Raw genomic sequence first — 23154 nt, 5'->3', positions numbered from 1 at the left:
AAAAACATATGTTCCCATCATTTCTTCAAGATTTCTTTCTTTTCTTTACAAATAAAATTCAGAATGGCTTGTGCCAAAAGGAGGAACATGTCAGATCCTGAGCTTCTCTTGGGCTGGACTGCCCGAAGAGGACTGTACTGTTGTGTTACAAGAGGTATAGTGCACTGCTTTCAGCTGACATGCCAGGGTGGTATGAAGGCTTCCCCTGGAGGTGGAGGCTCCTTTTTTCCAGAAGGTTGGGGGCCTCCAGAAGGTTTCTCCCATCACCACTGGATGTGATGGCTAGAATTTAATGCCTACACAGGTGGGTCTCACAACAGGACAGGGCAGGTAAGGCTAATGGTGCAAACTGTGCCTCAGTACATGCAGTCATTTTGGGTGAGTGTGAGGTGCAGCCAATAAAACTTGGAACCTGCAAGTGACTCAGAACATTGGTGGCTGGTGAGGGAAGAGCCAGCCCTCAGGTATGCTGCAATATTAAAAGGTTCAAAAGCACTGACAAAAAGTGTTCAGTTTTGCCCAAGGCAGCACATGAGAATCCATTCCAGTGAAATGCTACATTCATAGAAGTGCTGTTCACCCCAGAACTATATCCCAGAGGACTCAATTCTGGCTGCGCTGAGAAGTGCTAAAGTTCCCTCCATGTCGCTCTGGAGACTGAAGCAGCGAATCTGCCCTGTTTTAGGGGGTTGTTTAGATCCTCTCTCAAACTTCAGCATCATGGACAGTGGTATGTGTAAAATGTTTGCTCTCCTCATGAACTTCCATCTCTGAGCTTTTAAATTCATTTAATTCTTTTCTTATGGCATCCTTGTCAGCAGGGGTCAGTTTGGCCCAAGGTTTGTCAGCTTGCTGGTCATAATCATCAGCATCTGTTACCTCCATGTATTCATTAAACCTGAGAATCATCCTGGCAAGTAGTTCAGCCACAGTTGGCCTTTGACTGAGCTTTCTCGTGAGCTGATGTTTAACCTCTCATTTTTTCTGCCTGATAATCAGCTTCATTTTTAGGTTGTAGTATGTTTCGTTGTTCTAGTTCTTCTGGTGTTGGTCTTTGACTCAGTCGTAGTTCTGGAGTCCAGAAATCCAAAATCAAGGTGTTAGAAAGGTTGGCTCCTTCTGAAGTTTCAGAGGGAAAATTTGTTCCATGCCCCTCTCATAGATTCTGGTGGTTGCCAGCAGTCCTTGGCATTCTTTGGCTTGTAGATACATCACTCCAGTCTCTGCCTTAGTCACATAGTGTTCTCTCTGTGTGTGTCTGTGTCTCTCCATCCAAATTTCCCTCCTCTTATCTGTTCTGTTACTCCTTAATTTTTGTAATGCATCAGTGGCTCTTTACTAAGAAAGCAAATTATCCTTGGCAGTGGGAACATGAATATGAGGAAATAGAAAGAGGGAATAAGAGTAGACTATCTTGAACCAAAGTACAATTTGGATACTTTTGCTTTTTATAGACTTAGTCAAAGAGTCTACCAGGAATCGTATTATAAAGCACATTAAAGATGCATACTTTATATTTCCTAGGCTTGGTTTTTCCATCCTGAAGTTGCTACTACTTGTGATTCTGAGAATTTAAGATATTGTCCTATTTCAGTTTTCTGTGCATTTGATTTCCTGAAATTGATTTTTTCATATTGCTTTCTTTCGGCCTCAATAAATCTAGTTGTAAGCTTGGTAATAACAATTTAATTTATTAAATGGATAAGATTTAGGTTACAGTGGGTCTATAAATCAAAGAGACCATGTACAGTAAGTTGTTAATCTTGAAAGCCCCCACAAGCAATAAGTGCTTCCACTTGAATTACATTTAAAACGATTATTGGAGGGTTCAAATCCTATTAAACACAGAAAGAGAAAATTCCCACAGATATAGAGCTTTCCCCTTCCCACAAGTGGGTGAAAGCAGAATTTCCATGTTTTAAAATGTGTGGGGGCTTCCCTGGTGGCGCAGTGGTTGCGAGTCCGCCTGCCGATGCAGGGGACGCGGGTTCGTGCCCCGGTCCGGGAGGATCCCACATGCTGCGGAGCGGCTGGGCCCGTGAGCCATGGCCGCTGAGCCTGTGCGTCCGGAGCCTGTGCTCCACAACGGGAGAGGCCACAACAGTGAGAAGGCCCGCATACCACCAAAAAATAAAAAAATAAAATAAAATAAAATTAAATTAAAATGTGTGGAATAAAAAGGGAACATTTAGAAATTACCTGCTTGTGATTTATCATTGTTTGATGACAAGCTTTAATTAGAAGACACAGTAAACTAAATTTCACAGAATGTCAGCTGGAAAGAGCCTTAAAAATAATCTCTCTAGGGACTTCCCTGGTGGCTCAGTGGTTAAGAATTCACCTGCCAGTGCAGGGGACACGGGTTTGATCCCTGGTCGGGGAAGATTCCACATGCCGCAGAGCAACTGAACCCGTGTAGCAACTGAGCCCATGCGCCACAACTACTGAGCCTGCATGCCACAACTACTGAAGCCTGCGCGCCTAGAGCCTGTGCTTTGCAACAAGAGAAGCCACCGCACTGAGAAGCCCGCGCACCGCAACAAAGAGTAGCCCCCGCTCGCCGCAACTAGAGAAAGCCCGCATGCAGCAACGAAGACCCAACGCAGCCAAAAATAAATAAATAAATAAATCTCTCTAACCATCTTAATTAACAAACAAGGGAATCAATGTTCAGAAAAGTGATGTGGCTTAAAACATGGTCAATAAAGTTTTGGCTGCAGAGTCAGGGAAAGGAGAAGAAAGATGTATTTTTACATTTGAGGATTGGCTTAAATAGAAGGATAAGCAAACAGATGCGGGGGTAAACTAGATGGGAACCCAGAATATCGTGTTAAGTTAGTAGGTATTTTAAATCTGTCTTGGTTTATATTCTTCTTTTTGTCTCTGTAGAGACAGTTATCTAACAACCTGAAATTTCGTAACAAATGGGAGGGTTATCTAACAAGGATTTGTGTTCACTTTGCGATCCTTGTATACTCAAGAATAGAATGAAGACTCATTTCCATGTATCTGATCTGGATGTTGCTAAAGACAAGTAAGGATCCAAGAAATGTTCTTGGTTGTCAAAATATCTCTAGCACGAGGATTTACTTAGCCTCTTTCAGTACTAAGGAGTGAATGCTTTATGTTACCAGATACCAAGAGATCCCCCAAATAATATAAACTTAATATATAGATGATATTCATAAAGATCAATATATTTAATTACAGAATGAGAGTTGCTATGGAGATGGCGAGAGGGATGATACAGTGGGAGGAGGCATGACTTATAATTACCTTTGTAAATATTTTTAATCCCTTTGATATGAGCTTGGGATGTTGTATTCCCAGGATAGATAATGAGGTCAAGAGAGTTTTCTACGAGTCAGGAAATGGTACCTTCCTTTGTAGTCATTTACATTTTTCTAGGTCCAAAATGGGGTGTGGGCATGGAGAGAGGGATGCAGCATCATTCATCATTAAAGTATCTGGAAGGAACCTCCCAATGAATCTGTAGACTCTCTTTGCAGGAATCATCCTTTTGGTCATATTTTATAGTGCTATGTGTTAGATGGAGGCTGAGGAGAAAACAAAAGCAACTAGGAGAAGGCTAGGAAAAGGAAGCATTGAGGAGACATCCTGGGAGATTTCTAGTTGCAGGAGGCGGCAGTATCTGCTGGTGGAGGTGTATATATGTGAGAGAGTTGTAGAGAAAGACATGGCTAAGCAGTACAAATTCTAGAGTCACATGAAGTTTTGTTTCCTTCCTAATATTTTGGTAAAAATTAGAATATGCTAACCAGATTAATTAAAACAGATTTAATGAAACATATTTGGAGAAATCTGATATGTGGCAATACAGACTATCACTGAGGATGAACTGATTGATGATGGATGGATGAGTGGATGGATGGATGAATAAAGGGTGCTACAGGAAGAATTTAGGATGAGGAAGAGGAAAATCATAATATATTTGAACTATTTATTGAACTATCAATATATCCAGATTGGTGGGGTTTTTTAATTAACAATAATTGTTTATACTTTTAAAGCTCTCATATGTACCATTTAACTCTGATACATGAACAACAGTAATTAACAACAGTAAGCTAGAAAGGAAAGTGAAATTTTGTACATGAGAAAGCCCTGAGATGCCATGAGAATTTTTTTTTAACTCCTTAATGTCCTTTTGATCACAACAATATTATTGGATGATTCCTTGGGCTATTTAAGCCATCTGCCCTCATGAGCTATTATAGTGAATTAAAAGGATTAAGAAACTTACTAGCTGCTCAACTTAAGTAGCTATGACACTTTTTTTTTGCGGTACGCAGGCCTCTCACTATTGTGGCCTCTCCTGTTGTGGAGCACAGGCTCCGGACGCGCAGGCTCAGCGGCCATGGCTCATGGGCCCAGCCGCTCCACGGCATGTGGGATCCTCCCAGACCGGGGCACGAACCCGTGTCCCCTGCATTGGCAGGTGGACTCTCAACCACTGCGCCACCAGGGAAGCCCCCATGACAACTTTTAAGATATTGAACTGCTTTCCTATCTAGAGGCTGACTGAGCTTCAGCTCCCCCACCTGTGAAATGAAGAAGCTGGACAAGATGGTATTAAAAGGATTCCTCCAACTCTTAATTTGTATTTCTCAGTGATTCTGGTTAAACCACACAGAATGCATCAAGTTAACTAGATTGTTCATTCACTTCTTAAATCATGCAAAAAAATGCAAAGAAAAAGGATGTATGTTAGTGACAAAACTTTCAAGCAATGGAATTTATGCTTCTATACCACCTGAGGTCAGGGGTCATGTTTTTTATTTAGAATTTAGTAACTGAAGGGTTATCCTGATAATACCTTACCCATTCTAACATTTTCTTTTTGTAGGTAAGAAAACTGAGACTCATAAAGATGAATAACTACCACAAGGTCACACAGCTAGAGTTATAGTTGGCATTAAAATACGGGTCTCGTCGAAGTCCAGAGTCCTGGAGAGTACTTTCCACTCCACTGCTCATCTTAAATGTTTCCTGATGATGCTGATGCAATTTCCGATCAAACCCCACAGCTGGACCTTATGAATCTTGCCTGGGCATTTAAGATGCAGTTATTTGTACTGAGAAAATATTTCAACATGCCACAGCTGCTCATTCGTATGCATAAATCTATGTAGACATTGATTTAAATAAAGAAATATAGCTTGTTTTGCAAGTAGGCTTCTTGGATGTTGTAAATACTCTCCTTTCTGAGAACTTTCAGAAGGTGTCAATATTCTTCCAAGGTTAAGTTGCATATTAATTTCAAGTTTTCATTGTATCTTTTACTCTATAGAGAAATGCACCTTGGTCTCCAGCTCTGGTTTAAGCTCGATAACGTAATTCAGAGTGGTTACTCTGAAGATCAGAGTTTCACTTCACGCTAAAAAGAATATATACTCTTTCCCCCCTGAATTAGTTACACAATTTAAAAGAAGTAAAAAAGATTATTTAAATTAATTTCTGCTTTAAAATATAGTAAGTTACTCAAAGAAAATTTATAGTGATGGCTGAACGACTTTTTTTTGATTCACAGAGCCATCCATTAGGATGGGGTTCAATCTTACTTCATCCCAACTCATTGCTTCTTTAACTCACTTGCAGGAGAGGCCATAATGAAAGAGAATGAAGCCTGAATAGGTTCACTGTGTCACTAGCTGAGGAGTTCTAGCAAGATTTATGAATTAGCTTGATAATCTGTATTTAGAGGGGAGGGATAGGCAAAGTAGAGGTGAATGACATGTGAACTTCTTAGACCCCCTGCAGCTTGATCTGTTCCTAGTAAAACCACTGAGCTATGACCAACCATTCAGTGACACATGTCAGAAATCAAACCTTGTGATATAGCCTCATGTGATTTTGCCCAATACTCCAGGTAGAGGGAGTCCCACCCAATAGTGTCAAATGGCAATTTTTGCAGGGTCCCTAAATATTCTACAGCAGTGCTTCTCAAACTTTAATGTATATACAAATAACCTGTGGATCTTGATAAAATGCAGATTCTGATTTAGTTAGCCTGGGTTGGGGTTCAAGATTGTGCCTTTCTAAGAAGCTCTCAGTTGCTATCTATGCTGCTGGTTCACCGACCACACTTGGCAGACCAAGACTCTAGAATAAGTCATCTCTTCCCCCAGTTTCCTACATGGCTCATTCCATCACTTCTTTTAGGTCTCTGCTGAAATACCACCTTATTAGCAACACCTTCCCTACCCACCATATATTTCTCTGTCACTATCACCTTTATTCTTCTTATTATTTATTTATACCACTTATCACCATTTGACAACTTTTATATTTATTTGAGAGGGGCTCTTTGGTTTGCTGTTTTATCATTTTCCTAGAATGTTGACTGAGGCATAGTAAATGTTCAGCAAATAATCTATTAATTGAATGAACATGGCCACTCTGCCACAATTCCATTCCATAAACCAGACCACACTTATGAGTCTCCAGACAATAATCAACTCTGTCCTTTGGGATTTTCCTTTAGGAACTCAAGTATTCTTTTAAAGAATAAAAGGTGGAGGAAATCAGGCCCCTCCACTGTCTACTCAAGTCCCTGCTTGCTGATGGGGACCAACATCAACTTTTTCCTTCCTACTTGCAGGCCCTTCTGAAGCCCTTGCAATGTCCCCAGCAGTGCCCTGAGTAGCCAGGTTAAAGGCCAGGGGATATTGGTGGCTTTCATAGGGACATCTTGGCAATTAATTGTCTCCATTTTGTGCTCTATCCAACAACTTATATTGTTCATTTGATTCTCCTAGTGAATATCTGATGGTTTGTTATTTCAACCTCAGGCAGTAACCTCACACTAAATATAGGTGCTATTGTTTTAGTGAGAAGGCAGCAAATGCTGTAAAGATTTGCCCCAATCTGACCCAGGGGAATGCTGTGTTAGACTCTTTTTGACAAATGTATAATTAGGTTGTAATCAATGCCTTTTTTATTCATCAATGATGTTAAAGTTGAGTTACAGAGCTTTAAAAAATGAAATGTGAGACCTTTAATAGTCTTTTCTTTGTTCTATATTACAGAGCAAGAGCTGTAGATTTTCTGCAATGCAGGAGAAAGGGAGTTTACCCATTAGGGTTGCTAAAGGTTTTGTAACAACAGCAGAAAAGACACCACATAAGAAGAGCATCAACACCAAATGTCCAATATAGGGATTCATTTACCATTTCTGCATCTAATATCAAAACCCCAGGGCACTCATTTAATGTTCACTCAGCAAATATTTCTTAAACATCTACTATTAATATTTGCCAACACGCTAAAGATATTATATTGCACTTCTAAAACAAGGGGAGACACATTTGATAACTCTTTAATAAAGCAAAGTCAAATTCATATTGAGCACATTAACATGGGAGATAAAATGAGTGGTAGAAGGGTCCTTGCCCTCTAGAAGCTTACTTAAGTGGAGGAATGTGCAAATCATGACAAGGGACACACCAGGTGTCTGAATATAGGTCTAGGGAGCTCAGAGAAAGAATCAATCAACATTGATTCAGCAGATTAAAGATGACTTTGTAGTGGAATTGGCATCTGAGGGCCTTCAAGATGATCAGGAATACTACTGGTGGAAAGGGAGGAAAGGGAATTCCAGGCAGAGGAACCCACATAAGCAAAGTCCCAGAAATATGGCAGTTCAGGACGAAGGGCAGGGGCAGGGAGCAGTCCTGTGAAGCAGAGCCACAGTGAAAAAGGATGATGCTGGTGGGTGGTGGTAGCAGCAGGGGGCATGGAGGTTGGCTGGGACCATACTGTGAAAAGCAAGGAGTTTGTGTACAGGCATCTTGGGGTGATATCTTCTAGAATGGTAATTCTGAAAGCAATGAGGAAGATGACTGGGAGGGGTAAGGAAATGGGTATATATATGTGTGTGTGTGTGTGTGTGTGTGTGTGTGTAGCGGAGGTGGGTGAGCATTATATTTCCTTTTTTCCAAGTAATGTTGGAGTCATTTCACTAATTGAATATAGGTAATTGAAATTTTTACAAGAATTAATTTCTCATATTGCTTAAGTAGAATTTATTCTGAAGTATCAGGTACATGATCCATTTTTTTTTTAAAAAAGAGAGAAAATAGCTTTATTATTTTCTTTCTATTATTAATGTAATACATGTTAACTTCAAAGTAAGTATGTGACACACATTGGATGAAAAAAGATGGTAAAAATGAATCACAATCACACCACGAGAAAGAAACATTTGTTTGTATGTGACTCTTTAAATTTAGCTTCAATTCTGCCACCTAGAACTAGGCATTGAATACGACTGATGATGGATAGAGTAATTCAGACAACTGGGGCCAAGTTCATTTTAGGCAGAAGTGAGTATAACAACTTTGGCCTTACCCTGTGCAGTGAAACTTGCCAAGGAAGACACTTACTGTTATATTATGATAATTATAAATTACTTATCATTATTTCAAAAAATGTGCTAAGTACTATGAAAAACACAGTTGGAAATGGTTTTGTATTTTGCAGTATACACTTATTTACCACTTATTTTCTGCTTTGAAGCAAAAATGAAAAAGTGCAAGTGTAAAAATGAATCCCTTCAACCTTCAATTACTGTCAAGTGGAATATCAAGTACTGAAGAATGGTAAACTTTTCTTCATTAGTTCAACAACTTTTTAAGAAATACCAGTTATATGTACAACACTGAAGATAAATTTATCAGTGAACAAAACATAGATTTTGGTGTCTGCATGCTTGGAACTCACGATCTTACATAGCCTATCACGATATTCTTTCTCCCTGCTCTCTGGAATAGAATTCTCACCCATTTTTCATAGTCTAGTTGCATTTTCCCATTTCCATGAAGTACTCTTGTACTGTTCTAGCTCCTGCAGGTTTATTCCTTCTCTGACGTTCCATAATTCTTAGAGATGGTGCCATTATCATATAATTTTGGTTATATGTCATCAGGAACTGATCTCTATTAAATGTATCTAAGTCTCTTTTCCTGAAGGAGATAAAAAATTCCTTAAAGACAAAGACCTGGGATAGGGGTAAAAGTGGAATTTTCTGAATATCTAGTAATATTGAGCAAGGCATCTAGAATATTCCTGATAAAAGTATTTGAATGTAAGTGAAAAACATTTTTGCAGAAAGCCTGGTTCTTGACCATGTCACAAGAGATGTCAATAAAACTTGTCTTAGCATGGATACCTCACAATACTGGTGCAAATTAAGGGGACTTGGTGAGAATTTCCTAATGGAAACTCATGGTATACTCTTCTTTTCACTTGTTATTTTAAAGGCAAATTGATCATTATTTTTAAAATATGTCATATAATTTACATGCCCCTAAATGACCTAAACAACAATCTAATCAGTTTTCCATTTCAAACAATAGTTAAATTAAGCTATATTAAGCTAAATTAAGTTAAATTAAGGATAGTTAAGTTCTTCTCCCTTTGCAAAGGGAGAAGAATGATTGCTTGATGTTGTATTACCACATTTCCAACTGATTTAAAGCCATGACAAATTAGAATGCAGTTAGGCTATTAAAATAGGGAAGTCATTCCGTGAGTCTGATTTGTACTTTGGCATTTTGAAATACTAAGCTTGTTGTTGTTATTTGCAGGTATCTTTAGAAGCACTTTAAAAATCAATTTATTTGATTTATAAGACATGCTTTGAACAGGCATCTTGATAAAGTACAGCATAGTATCCAAAGTGAGTATATTGCTTAAAGGAAACAAAGCTATAAGGAAGCTTAAGATGAAGATTTATGCTGATAGAACTAGGGCATACTTGTCCTTTATTGTAACTTTTAAAGCTTGTAATCATTCTGTTCAAAGTTATTTGAATGACTGTCTTCACTATCAAGAACTTCTAATTGGTGTAACTATGGTTCTGACCATCTTATCAGTCTCCAGAATTGTTTGAGATGAAAGTTTTCAGAAATGGGAAAACAGTCAGCGATATTTATGCCTTGCATCAGATTATGGTGTAGGCCATAGAGTTTGAGACCCAAAGATAACAGCTATCAATAAAATGGAAGAATCCCATGAACAAGTTCTTACTCTATATGAAGTAGAATTTGTTCATCAAATTGTGTTAACCCAGATATTTTTCATTTTCTGTTTTTCAATGGGTACTTTGGAGCTGTTTATTCCTATTAGAAGACATATTTACTAATTTTTAAGAAGTAGAAAGACTTGTCAAAACTGTCTGGGAAGAACATGTTTCCTTGGTGCTGTCATCGTCCATCTTTGACAAACACAAATCCCCTCTTTCCAGATGGCTCTCTGGCCATATCTGGGCTAGGTCAATAGAAGAAAGCAATTAATACTTTTTTTTTGGTATAACTTAATTGCAAATTCTAATTCTAAAGTCAGGCAAAGTGAAAGTGACATACCAAAACACATAATGGCAGAATGTTTTCTTTATTCTCTGGTAAAACATGTGGTTGGCCACCGTTAATGGTAAAACCTAAGATGTCACAGCAAAGACACAAACCTCAATCTTCCAAACATCAATAGACCAACTGATGCTAGGAAAGAATCATTTGAAAAGGCCAAAGGAGCTCTTTATGCATGTGGATGCACAAAGGCTCTTCCTTGAAGGTCCCTTGTACTTTCATATTCATCTGTTACATTCTCCTCTCTGCTAGCCATGTAGACCAAAAACAATTAACTACATTTCTTGAAGAAAGAGCCATATTCCTCTTTTTTTTTTTTGGTAAAGTCTAGTCCACAGTGATATACATAACTACATTTCTTTAACAAAAGAGCAATTTATATATATAAATTTGCTAAGAACTCAATTCCACAGTAGGTAACATCCCAGTCGTCTCACTGATCCTCATTCTGATCACAGAAACAGATGTTAAAACCAATCAAAAAGCAGGTTTGGGGCTTCCCTGGTGGCGCAGTGGTTGAGAGTCTACCTGCCGATGCAGGGGACACGGGTTCGTGCCCCGGTCCGGGAAGATCCCACATGCCGCGGAGCGGCTGGGCCCGTGAGCCATGGCCGCTGACCCTGCGCGTCCGGAGCCTGTGCTCCGCAACGGGAGAGGCCACAACAGTGAGAGGCCCGCGTACCGGGGAAAAAAAAAAAAAAGCTGGTTTGGCTAATCTAATTTAGAATATCTCATCAAATCTCAATTGGCTAATTCAACTTATGACCTCTCACCAAGTCTCAGGGTTTACAGTGATGTATTCCAAACAAGGGATAGTATGGCAGAAGACGCAAAAGTAAAAAATAAATAAATAAAAATTCCACATCAAGGACATCCAAAAACCACGTTAGTGTTAATAAGAGTAAGCCAATGCCATAAGGAGAGACTATGGTCTACTGATCATGGTCTATTTCTGTAGATGAGATCTCTCCCCCTTGCTTCCTAAATCTTAATTGCTTTTATAGTACCCATTGCTGACCAAAGGTGTATATCAGATAAGAATATAAATGAAATAAAGCTGATGCTACTTGCTATTGGTTTAAATTCATATTTTCAAACAGGCCTTTCTAACTATTGGATGTTTTCCTTGGAATTAAGGGTAACAAAGTCTCATGTTCTTTGGACATAAACCACAAATTTTTCACCATAGATTGTTTTAAAAAATCTTGTAGGTGGTGACTGGTTAATACCGGTGATCAGAAATGCAGGCACCCATTCACACAGAAACACATCAGAACATTGTAAGTTTGAGTTCTCACTGACCTTCAGGTTGGTATTGTGCTATAATCGTCACCGTCTGTCCAGCCCCCTTTAGTGCTGCAGCAGCCTGTTCATGGGATGCTCCACGAAGGTCAATGCCATTCACCTGAAAGAGAGGAAGCCAGAGAATTTTGGTATTTCATAAGGCATATTATTCTGATAGACAGAGGGAAAAAGTTTCCCCAAACTGAGAGGCTAAGATTATGTTACCTGCCTCAAAACCCTTCATGTCCTACCCAGGCATTTGAGTGTTAACCTATCAGATTTCATGCTCTTGATAACTTTAGTTAGCAGAAACATGAAATTTCACCTCGGACGTTTGTGCCATGGTCTAAATGGGTTGAAAGTTTTGTCTACCCATGTCCAGTAAGATTTTAGTGTGTGCATTTAATATGCTTCTATGAGTTTCCTAGATTTCTGGGTTAGATAGGAGCCTTCAAAATTGGAAGGAAAACAGGATAATAAAGAAAGACACATGTAATGTATGTAGACAAGTATGTGCTGACAGAATAATGTATTCTTATGAGATTCTGGGGAGACTGTATGGAATGGGGCTGGCTGCCTGCCAAATCCCTCTCTTTGGTCATATGCCTGGTCCTGTCATCCTGAGCTTGGTTAGACAGCCCTGAGCCTTGTTACCAAAATATACTTGACTGCCTCATTTCTTATGTACAATTCCGGAATGAATTGTGACAAAATGAAATAGAGAATGCCAGGAGTTGATGTTGCTCTTGCTAACTCCCATTTTGGGGCCCTTGCCAAAAGAGAAACAGAGCATCTAAAAAATAAGCACAAAACTGCCGAGAGGGAGAAATCACTCTGAAGTCAAATTTAATGAGACACAAAAGCTAAAATCTTTCTCAAATCAATTCAGTCTAAACCAACACAATGTAATTACTAAGTGCTTTCCAATGACAGGGCTCTGTGTGTGCCCAGGAGATGGATGGTAGATGGGGAACAAAGGTGAACAAGACAAACCCCTAAGAAGCTTTTCAGTTTCAACTGAACACACAGAGTCCAGTTTTCCAAACTACACAGCTGATATCTGAATTCTGTTTCCTTTTACTTCCAGGCAAGATGGCTATGGAACATGAAAAAGAATAAAAGAACTGATCAGCTTATCTACACATAAAATATAGAATCTTATTTCACTTCTCATCAGTTTTCTTTGACAATGATATTGAGTGGTGGATGGGGGTTGCTACTGAGTTTTCCCTGTCAGGCCTGGAACATCTGTAATCTTTAATCCCACAAGCTGGTCCTCTCATAATAACTTTGTTAAAGTCTCCTTATTCACTTTTACTAATTTCATGGCTTTTTATTATGGTGAAAGCATTGATTGGCTTTCTATGCTTACTGAGAGCTTTGATTACATGGTAACACTGGGAAGTCCACTGAGTGAACCTGGGTCTGGCTGGGCCACTCCTTACTAGCTGAGTGATGGTCCTATCACCTCTCTGAGCCTCAATTCTCTCCTGCCTCAGGGAGTAGGGACTGTTAGGCTCTTTGAGTCTAAAACTTCTTTGAACTATAAAATCTCAGATTTAATCCTTATTAAATGACAGTCATTTCAGAGACTGTCTAGGTGTCGATGAGTCAGAAGTATGACTCAGAGAGCCAGAAGAGACAGGAAAAGTAATTTGATCTAGGCTCCTGCCTACAGGAAGCTGAATGCACAAATGTCATGGGCCGAATGACCTCTTCTTGTGTCAAACAATTAGACACAACTTTTTATTAAAAAATAATATGTGATCATGGTAATGAATTCTTATGTTTCAGAAAGGTGTAAAAAGAAAAGTAAAAAGTCCCCTCACCATCTTCACTCCCAGAAGTAACCACCATTAGCAGTTTCTAGTGTATGCTTTTTAGAAATCTGCTATATGCAGGTGCAAACAGGTCGCTTTATCACGATTTGTTTCTTTCTATTTTATATTTTAATATATTATTGACTTTTTATTTAAACAGATAAGATCATATCATATATATAGTTGTATAACTTGTTTTTGTTTAGCTTTTCATTTAACAGTCTATTGTGGTCATCATCCAATTCAGCTCACATCATTCAAATGTTTAACAGGAGCCTAGTATCCCATGGTATGGATGTACCAGTATTTTTTCTGTAGGATCCCTTCTGATGAGGTTGAGGCTGTGTCTAGCTTCTTACTATTAAAAATACTCATGGGGGGTTTCCCTGGTGGTGCAGTGGTTGAGAGTCCGCCTGCCGATGCAGGGGACACGGGTTCGTGCCCCGGTCCGGGAAGATCCCACATGCCGCGGAGCGGCTAGGCCCGTGAGCCATGGCCGCTGAGCCTGCGTGTCCGGAGCCTGTGCTCCACAACGGGAGAGGCCTGCGTACCGCAAAAAAAAAAAAAAAAAAAAAAAAAAAAAAAAGTACTCATGGGGACTTCCCTGGTGGTGCAGTGGTTAAGAATCCACCTGCCAATGCAGGGGACACGGGTTCGAGCCCTGGTCCAGGAAGATCCCACATACCACGGAGCAACTAAGCCCGTGTGCCACAACTACTGAGGCTGCATGCTGCAACTACTGAACCCCGCGCGCCTAGAACCTGTGTTCCGCAACAAGAGAAGCCACCACGATGAGAAGCCCGCGCACCCCAACAAAGAGTAACCCCGCTCACCGCAACTAGAGAAAGCCCGTGCACAGCAACAAAGACCCAATGCAGCCAAAAATAAATAAATTTATTAAAAAAAAAATTCTTATGAAGGTGTTTCTGAAGGATAAATTCCCTGGAAATACACTTCTTAAGTTAAAAAGTATATGCATTATGTTTCTTTTAGTTTGCTATTGTACATTTAAAAAATATTTATTTCCTGAACAAACAGAAACTAATAATGAAGAGAACAAAAATAGGCCATTATCTCATTGCCCAGATAATGTATTGATATAAAAAATATAATTAATATACAGTCAGCCCTTTATATCTGCAGGTTCTGCATTGGCAAATTCAGCCAACCTTGGATTGAAAATATTTGAAAAAATTTCCAGGAACTTCCAAAAAGCACAACTTGAATTTGCTACATATCTGGCAACTATTTACATAGCATTTACATTGTATGAAGTATTGTAAGTAATCTAGAGATGATTTAAAGTATATGGAAGGATATGAATAGATTATTTGCAAATACTACACCATTTTATATAAGGGACACGAGTATCTGTGGATTTTGATATCTGTGGGGTGTGTGTGGGGGTTGTCCCTGGGGACAACTGAGGGACAACTGAATGTACATAATGCACATATGTGAAAATTAAAGCCATACAAAAAGGTATAAAAATAAAAGGCTTCCCCTACCTCTAATTATTCTCTCCAAAGGTAACCGTGTTAATGGCTTTTTGTATATACTACCAATTATTTCTGTTATGAATATAAGCAGGTTTATAAAATTATAAATAATTTAAAAATTTTACACAAAGAGATAATATTTTAAATATTGCTTTATACTTTGATTTTCTTCCATTTACTAACACATCTTAGAGAGCATTCTTTTTTTATTGAAGTATAGTTGATTTACAATATTATATTAGTTTCAGTGTACTGCACAGAGATTCAATATTTTCATAGATTATACTCCATTTAAAGTTATTACAAAATTATGGCTATATTTGCCTGTGCTGTACAATATATCTTTGCTGCTTATCTATTTTATACATAGTAGTTTCTTTCTCTTAATCCTGAGAGCATTCTTCATTCACATATTCTTATACATTATCTTATTCTCTTTAATAGCCATGGAGGGTTCTATTAGTCAATGTAAAGCTGTTTTACCAGGGCACAGTTGATGGGTGCTTAGCTTTAGTATTTTGCTATTACAAACAATTTTATAATAAATATCATCTAACAGTAAGTTGTTGGATAAAGGGTATGAGTGTTAAAATTTGGTAGCTATTGCCAAGTTGCTTCCAAAAATGTAGCATTAATTTATACTCCCACAAATAATATGATTGGCTACTTCTTCACACTCTTGTAAAAATTGCTCATACCCTAACATTTGACCTTGGCCGTTCTGATAGGTAGACAGTTGTATTTTTAAATTTTGCATTTCTTCAATTATGAGGTTAAACAGCTTTTTATATGTTTGTTGTATAGTTAAATTTGTTTTTATATATAATGCCTGTTCACTTGTTTTGCCTTTTTTTTTGGTTTGGGTAGTTTGCTCTTTTAAAAATTTATCTGCATATTAAGAATATTAGTTCTTAATCTCAGATAACTATTGCAAATATTCTTACTAGTTTGGTATTTGTATTTTTTATTATTGTATTTTAAGTATTTAAACTTTTCCCTTGTATGTTATTTCTTGCCATACAGAAGTTTAAAATGTTTTATATAGTCACATTTTTTTTTCCTTTTTAGCTTTTGAGTTTTGTATTATATATTCCCTCCTCTGATACATACTAAACAAATTACCCATGCTTTCTTCTAGTACAACCCTGATTTAATTTTTAGCCATTTAATCTTTGTTGTACTGGAATATATTTTGGTGTTTGATGTGAGAACCAGGTGAACACATCCTTTCTTGGACCTTTCCTTTATAGCGTCAGACTTCTACGTCTTTCAGTATTTTAACCATCCTCTGAAATTTTTCTCAGTTAGTGCACTAAGGGGCCATGAAAAAGTGGGAAGGAACAAAAGATTTGGAGTCAGAGAGAACTAGATTTGAACCCTGAGTCCACCAGTTATACCTAAGTAACTTGGGAAAGTCATTTAACTTCTTCAAACCTCAGCTTCCTTACTTGTAAAATGGGTATAATATCTACCTGCCTATCAGGGCTGTTGCATGAAATAGATGAGACAATACCTGTAAAGCCCTTAACACGGAGCCTGGCACAAATAGGCATTCAGGAAATGATATCTATTATGCTGTATTTCTTCAAAGAGCTGTGACTGTAAGTGATGAAATAAAATCTAATGGAAATTAATGAATACCGAATATAATGTATGGGTTACTTCATGGTTTTCTTTACTTCCTTTTTTTTTCCTTTTTTCTTTTTTAGGAACTATTTCAGCACTGGAAAAGCTGTTCATCCAGTGCTTACACATTAGAGATGGTTTCCATAGGGCAATGGACCTGCCCAAAGTAATATCAGAGTTAGCACAGCCCAGAGTTTCTTTTGCCCAGCCCAGGTTTCTTTCCACTGTAGCAGATGTGCCCTATTATGTGTGTTTATTTTCCACTGGGCCAGTATTAATCAAATCTTGCTCATCTTGGACCCAGTTCTACATGGGTCTCCACATTTGATGCTGCTGTTATCCTGAACAATACTACATTGCCCGTGGCCCTGTTGATTTTCCTCCAGGTTTTAGCAAACATGCTTTCCTCCAGTCTTTCAAACTTTTCAAGGTCACTTTGATTCTTATTTCTATCTCTGAGGTTTGAGTTTTTATCAGTAATCTTTGCTCAAATAACATTTCAGAGGCATTCAAAAACAGTTTACATTATTAATATGACATTTTAAAATACCAAGTATGACACAGCCTCACATATTTATTATTTCTATTTTTCTACTTCAGCTTTAATTTTCTCTTCTTAAAGCATGGACTGGGAGATTGGACGCCATTCGTTACTGCTGAGATTAACAATGATAATCATTGATAACAGCATGAGGCATGCTCATATATATATAGGGGATTTTTATACAATATCTTGTTTAATTCTCAGGACCTTGAGATTATTTTTCTGACTTTACAAATAAGAAAACAGAGCTCAGGACTTCCCTGGTGGTGCAGGGAATCCGCCTGCCAATGCAGGGGACACGGGTTCTATCCCTGGGCTGGGAAGATCCCACATGCCACGGAGCAATTAAGCCTGTGCGCCACAACTAGTGAGCCTGCGCTCTAGAGCCCGTGAGCCACAACTACTGAGCCCACGAGCCACAACTACTGAAGCCCGCCTGCCTAGAGCCCGTGCTCCGCAACAAGAGAAGCCACGGCAATGAGAAGCCCGTGCACTGCAATGAAGAGTAGCCCCTGCTCGCCGCAACTAGAGAGAGCCCGCGTGCAGCAACGAAGACCCAATGCAGCCAAAAATAAAAATAAATAATAAAAAAGAAAGGTATCATTATAAAAAAAAAAAAACAGAGCTCAGAGAAAATTACTAACTTGTTCAAAGTTAAGTAGTTGGAAGAGGTTAAGGTTTTTTTTTTTTTTTTTTTTGAGGTTAAGGATTTGAAACAGCCTATCTAAAACGCTTGAGCTCTTAACTACCAATTCCCACTGTTCTCCCTTTAATAACCTATCCAGTTCTGAGGAGAAACTTGACTTTCAAGCTCCCTGAGACTGCAGCACACAACTGGGTGCGGCTGGTCCACTCTACCACAGCCCAAGCAACCTGGTTTAGACATCATGGCTCAGCCTATGGTGATCAGATGGTATAGGGCTGAAGCCAAAGGCTTTGAGTAGGCTAGAAAATTCCATCTATTGCTATCTCCTTATATATACAACTGTCATTAGATCATAGAAAAAATTAAATTCTATTTGTTATAACATCCTTTTCACAACCATGTTGCTGATAGATAGAAATTTAGCACTTCTAGTTGATTCAAGTAGTTGTAGGGTTTTTTCAGATGCTACTGTGAAGGTGAATGGTGGACCACGTCCAGAGTCAACACTTTTTCTTTGTGTTTTTAAAAGATGAGAACTATTTGCTATTTCAGCCACTAGGGCCCCTGGCCTGGGGCTCCAGGGAGTCCCTGAATAAATGATTCAATGTTCTCCAGAAATATGTGACTATTTCTTAGTATTATAGAAAGGATATCAGAATCAGAATTTTGGAAATGGAGAGAGCCTTTGTGACCCTCTTCATGTATGATGTATACCTTTAAGCTGATTCAACCACATTGTCCTCCCACCATGTTGGACCTTTTTCATTTCTCTGATTCAGGCATTTCTGCATCTCTGCACATGCTATTTTCCCTACTTAGAACATAATTTTTCATCTCTTCCTCACTTGGAAAACTTCTCCTAGTCCTCAAAGATTCAGTCTGTAGAACTTTTGATTTCTCCATCAAATCTGAATAGAGCCTTGCTGGGTATTCTTGGTTGTAAGCTTTTCCCTTTCATCACTTTAAATATATCATGCCACTCCCTTCTGACCTGCAGAGTTTGCTGAAAAATCAGCTGATAACCTTATGGGGATTCCCTTGTATGTTATTTGTTGCTTTTCCCTTGTTGCTTTCCGTATTCTCTCTTTTATCTTTAATATTTGTCATTTTGATTACAGTGTGTCTTGGTGTGTTCGTCTTTGGATTAATTCTGTATGGGACATTCTGTGCTTCCTGGACTTGGGTGACTGTTTCCTTTCCCAGGTTAGGGAGGTTTTCAGCTGTTATCTCTTCAGATATTTTCTCAGGTACTTTCTCTGTTTCTTCTCCTTTGGGGACCCCTATAATGTGAATATTAGTGTACTTAATGTTGTCTCAGAGGTCTCTTCAACTGTCTTCATTTCTTTTCATTCCCTTTTCTTTCTTTCTTTCTTTTTTTCTGTTCAGTGGCCATGATTTCCACTACTCTGTCTTCCGGCTCACTGATCCATTCTTCTGAATCATTTAGTCTACTACTGATTCCTTCTAGTATATTTTTCACTTCAGTTTTTGTATACTTCATCTCTCTTTGGTCGTTCTCTGTATTTTCTAACTCTGTTAAAAACTAACTTCTTGCTCTGTGCATCCATTTTCCTCCCGAGTTCTTTGGTCATCTTGATTGCCTATCTCCACTCCACTTAGCTCTTCTAGGGTTTTATCTTGTCCTTTCATCTGGAATATTCCTTTGTTGCCTCATTTTATCTAAGTTGCTGTTGGTATTTTTATGTCTGTGGTAGGTTGGAGAAGTGGCCCTCTGTAGGAGGCACCCTATGCATCCTAGCAGTGCACTCCCCTCTTGTCACCCAAGCTATATGCTCTAGCCCTAAGAGGGCTGCATGAGTCCTTCTGTTGCAGCAGGTTATGTGGGTGGTCCGGTAGGCCTGGTTGGCTGCCAGGACCTGCCTTGTATGGATGCTGCTGGCTGCTGTTTAGTGGGGCCTGGTCACAAGGTGGCTGGTTGCAGAAACCTAGGGGGCCTTGGGGCTAGTGCTGCCTCACTGGTGGTGGAGTCAGGGTCCTGAAGACTCTGGGGCTGTTGCCCACCCACTAGTGAAGCCAGATCCTGGGGTTAGTGCCAGAGTACTGGCAGGCAGAGCTGGTTCTTGGAGTCTGGCTGCAGGTCCCAGGGATCCCCAAACTCGTTTAAGATCATTGGTTGAGGGGGGCTGGTTCCTGACACAGTTGGGTATGGGGTCCAGGTGTCTGGAAGGTTGTATAGGCCTGCTAGTGGGCAGAGCCAGGGCCCAGCTGGACCCAAGGTAGGATCTGGCCTGCATTGTGAGGTGGTGGTTTTCCTGCTTCTGGTGTCTGCCCCCTGGTGGGTCTAGAGGCTTGTTCAGGCTTCCTGGCAGGAGGGGCCGGTGCCTGCTCACTGGTGGTTGGAGCTGGGTCTTGACTCTCTGGTGGGCTGGGCTGTGTCTAGAGGCATGTCCAGAGGCAGCTGTAGACTCTTTGAGTCTTTACGCAGCCGGTCTGCTGATGGGTGGGGCTGTTTCCCCGCTCAGATAAGTTGTTTGGCCTGAGGCGTCCCAGCACCATCTCCAGTAGGCTGTTGGGCGGGGCCAGATCTTGGGCTAATGAGGTAGTGGGAGGGTCCCACCTGGCGCCGCCAGCTCGGCTGACGCTGCGGGAGAATGCGCTCCCAAGTATGGCTGCCCTGCGGCCCGGCAGCGGCCCCTCTGATTCTCCGGGAGACTCTCCAAGGCCAGCAGGTAGGTCTGACCCAAGTTCCTATCAGATGACTGCTTTTGCCCTTGTTCCTGGCGCGTGGGAGATTTTGTGTGCGCCCTTTGAGAGTGAAGTCTCTATTTCCCCCAGTCCTGTGGGGCTCCTGCAATTAAGCCCCGCTGGTCTTCAAAGCCAAATGCTCTGGGAGCTCACTTTCCTGGTGCCAGACCTTTGGGCTGGGGAGCCTGACGGGGGGCTCAGAACTCTCACTCCTGTGGAAGAGCAACTGCAATATAATTATTCTCCAGCTTTTGGGTTGCCAGCCCCGGGTGGGTAGGGGATTTGATTATATCACCAGTCCCCCGCCCCCCACCCCGCTCCTACCGGTCTCGTTGTGGTTTCTTCATATCTGTAGCTGTAGAAGGTCTTTTCTGGTAGGTTTCAGTCTTTTTCACTGATGGTTGTCCTGCAGATAGCTGTGACTTTGGTGTGCTCATGAAAGGAGGTGAGCTTGGGGGCTTTTCTACTCCATTCCCTTGGCCGCCCTCCTCTAGAGGTTGCGGCTGAATGGACTTGTGGAATGTGCTTACTTGTGAGCTCCTGAAGATAGGAGCTTGTTTTATTGGAGCTTGAGACTCTAGCATAGTGCCTGGTAGATTGTAGGTGTGTAATAACTGAAGAGGGGAGTGACCGAATAAGTAAGTGAGTGAGTGAATAATCTCACTACATTATCCCCGGCAAATGGTCATCCAAGCTGATTTGACACTGGCTTCACCTGATGAAGAACTCACTGTCTTTCAGGCAAATCCACTTGGGGTCAGCTCTAGTGATACAAACAAAAGATCTTTGTGTAGAATCTAAATAATCTTCCTGGTACTTTCCACCTCCTGGTTCTAGTTCCGCCCTCTGAGGGCTGACAGAATATTTGTTCTTTTCTAGGACTGCTTCTTTTCTATGGTCCTCTATCTAACATTTGAAGATGGTTTTCTCTTTTCTAGGTTAAACGACCTCATTCCCTTTCCTTTCCCTCCCTATCATTCTCACCAAGTGACCATTTGTTTCTACTTGCATACCTCCAGTGACAGGGAACTCTCTCTTTTTCTAGAGTGTCTGCTTCATTTTGGGATGGCTCTTATAAGTGTTATTTCTAGCATCTTGTTATTATTTAATGCCTCATCAGACTCACCTGAGTGCACGTGAGGTCAGTTATGGCAAAATGGAAGCTCTCTTACGCTATTATTCTTTAACGCACACCTGGTGTAGTATCTAGAGCTAAATACAGTGCTGACAAAAAAAAATCCATTTCTTTAAAATATCCATTTTTGTCATTTCCTTTTCCAACTTAAGGGAAGGCGTGAACTAGAGTGACCCATAGCCATTGTCAAGCAGTTTACCATTCAGTGGAGGACAGTGACAGGTAAACACACGATTAAGCACCTAGTGGTTAAGAGCTATGACAGGATAAGATCAGAGTGCTCTGAGACCCAAAGGAAGGGCCCCTGCTAGGTATGAGGAGGTATCAGAAGGTTTTCTGGAGGAAGTGACATCAGAAATGACATCTGAATGAGTCATCCAAGTGAGGATGGGTGCGGGGTGTCCATGCAGGGCTGTGGAACGAGGGGTGAGCAGAGGAGTAGCGAGAGTATTCCATGCAGAGAGGGAGGCAGATATGAAGGTCTGGAGGTGAGAGGCGGTCTGGCACACGTGAAGAAAAGAAAGTAGTTGTTACTAAAGGGCAGAGAGGGGAGAAATCAGAGTGGGAAAGAGATGAGATGTGAGGCAGGAGAAATGAAGGTGATGATGATGGTAGTGGTGATAACTCACATGTACATATTTACTCTGTGGCAGGCACTGTTCTAAGCGTTTCCTACATATCAATCACATCAATTTCCTTAACCTTGACCACAGCTCTATGAGGTAAGAACACATACGTGCCCATTTTATAGAGAACACTGGGGCAAAGGCAGATTCAATACTTGTCCAAGGTTCCACTGCTAATATATGGCAAAGCCAGGAATTAAACCCAGGCAATCTGGTTTAAGGGTCAACATTCCTAACCATGACATATTAAGTGAATTTACAGTTTATCTTCACTGAAATAGGGAGCCATTCCTCAGCTTTTTTTTTTTTTTTTTTTTTTTTTGCGGTTCGTGGGCCTCTCACTGTTGGGGGCCTCCCAAGTTGAATGGATCCCTTTGGAGATGGTTCTCAGAAGGCAGCACCACTGCTCATGGTTGCTGAAGTTTTCCATCCTAGCTCTTGTCATCTACCTGCTCTGAAAACTGTCATGGAATGAACACAGGGTTTAGACTTGAGAAGGCCACAATTCAAATCTTGGTGCCATGATTTACCAACTCTGTGACCTTGGGTAAGTTACTTAACCCCTTTGAGCTTCAGTCAACTAAGATAGTAACCCTTATTTTGCTGGGTTGCTGTAAGGATGATTAACATAATGCAAATAAAGTACTCAACGGAACACCTGGCACGTTGGGTAGGTACATATCCATTATCTATTAAATGAGGACTTCCAAATGGCTTTTATCAGCAATAATGAAATCAAAGGATAGATTTGGTATAAGATTGTCTTGGAATAAGAGTAGCTAAGAACTACACATTTAACTGAATTGTTAATTGTGAAAAAAAATACAAAGGGCTGACCCAGTGGGAAAGGGCTAGATAATTGGCACCGGATTTCAATTAA

At 40.1% G+C, this 23154-nt stretch overlaps 1 protein-coding gene across 41 annotated transcripts in view; it reads right to left on the bottom strand.

The window, feature by feature from the left end:
- The window catches only part of DLG2 (discs large MAGUK scaffold protein 2), a 2077851-nt gene that overhangs the window by 308893 nt on the left and 1745804 nt on the right, over positions 1 to 23154 (bottom strand). For all 41 annotated transcript variants that reach the window (XM_067038359.1, XM_067038349.1, XM_067038350.1 and 38 more), the window contains one exon: positions 11691 to 11793. In XM_067038359.1, coding sequence (XP_066894460.1) covers positions 11691 to 11793 — 103 coding nt within the window. The remainder of the gene's footprint in view (positions 1 to 11690; positions 11794 to 23154) is intronic.

The sequence above is a fragment of the Kogia breviceps genome, chromosome 7 (assembly GCF_026419965.1).
Source record: "Kogia breviceps isolate mKogBre1 chromosome 7, mKogBre1 haplotype 1, whole genome shotgun sequence".
NCBI lineage: Eukaryota > Metazoa > Chordata > Mammalia > Artiodactyla > Physeteridae > Kogia > Kogia breviceps.
The sequence above is the reverse complement of the archived record's forward strand: the minus strand, read 5'-3'. Positions and strand labels throughout refer to the sequence as shown.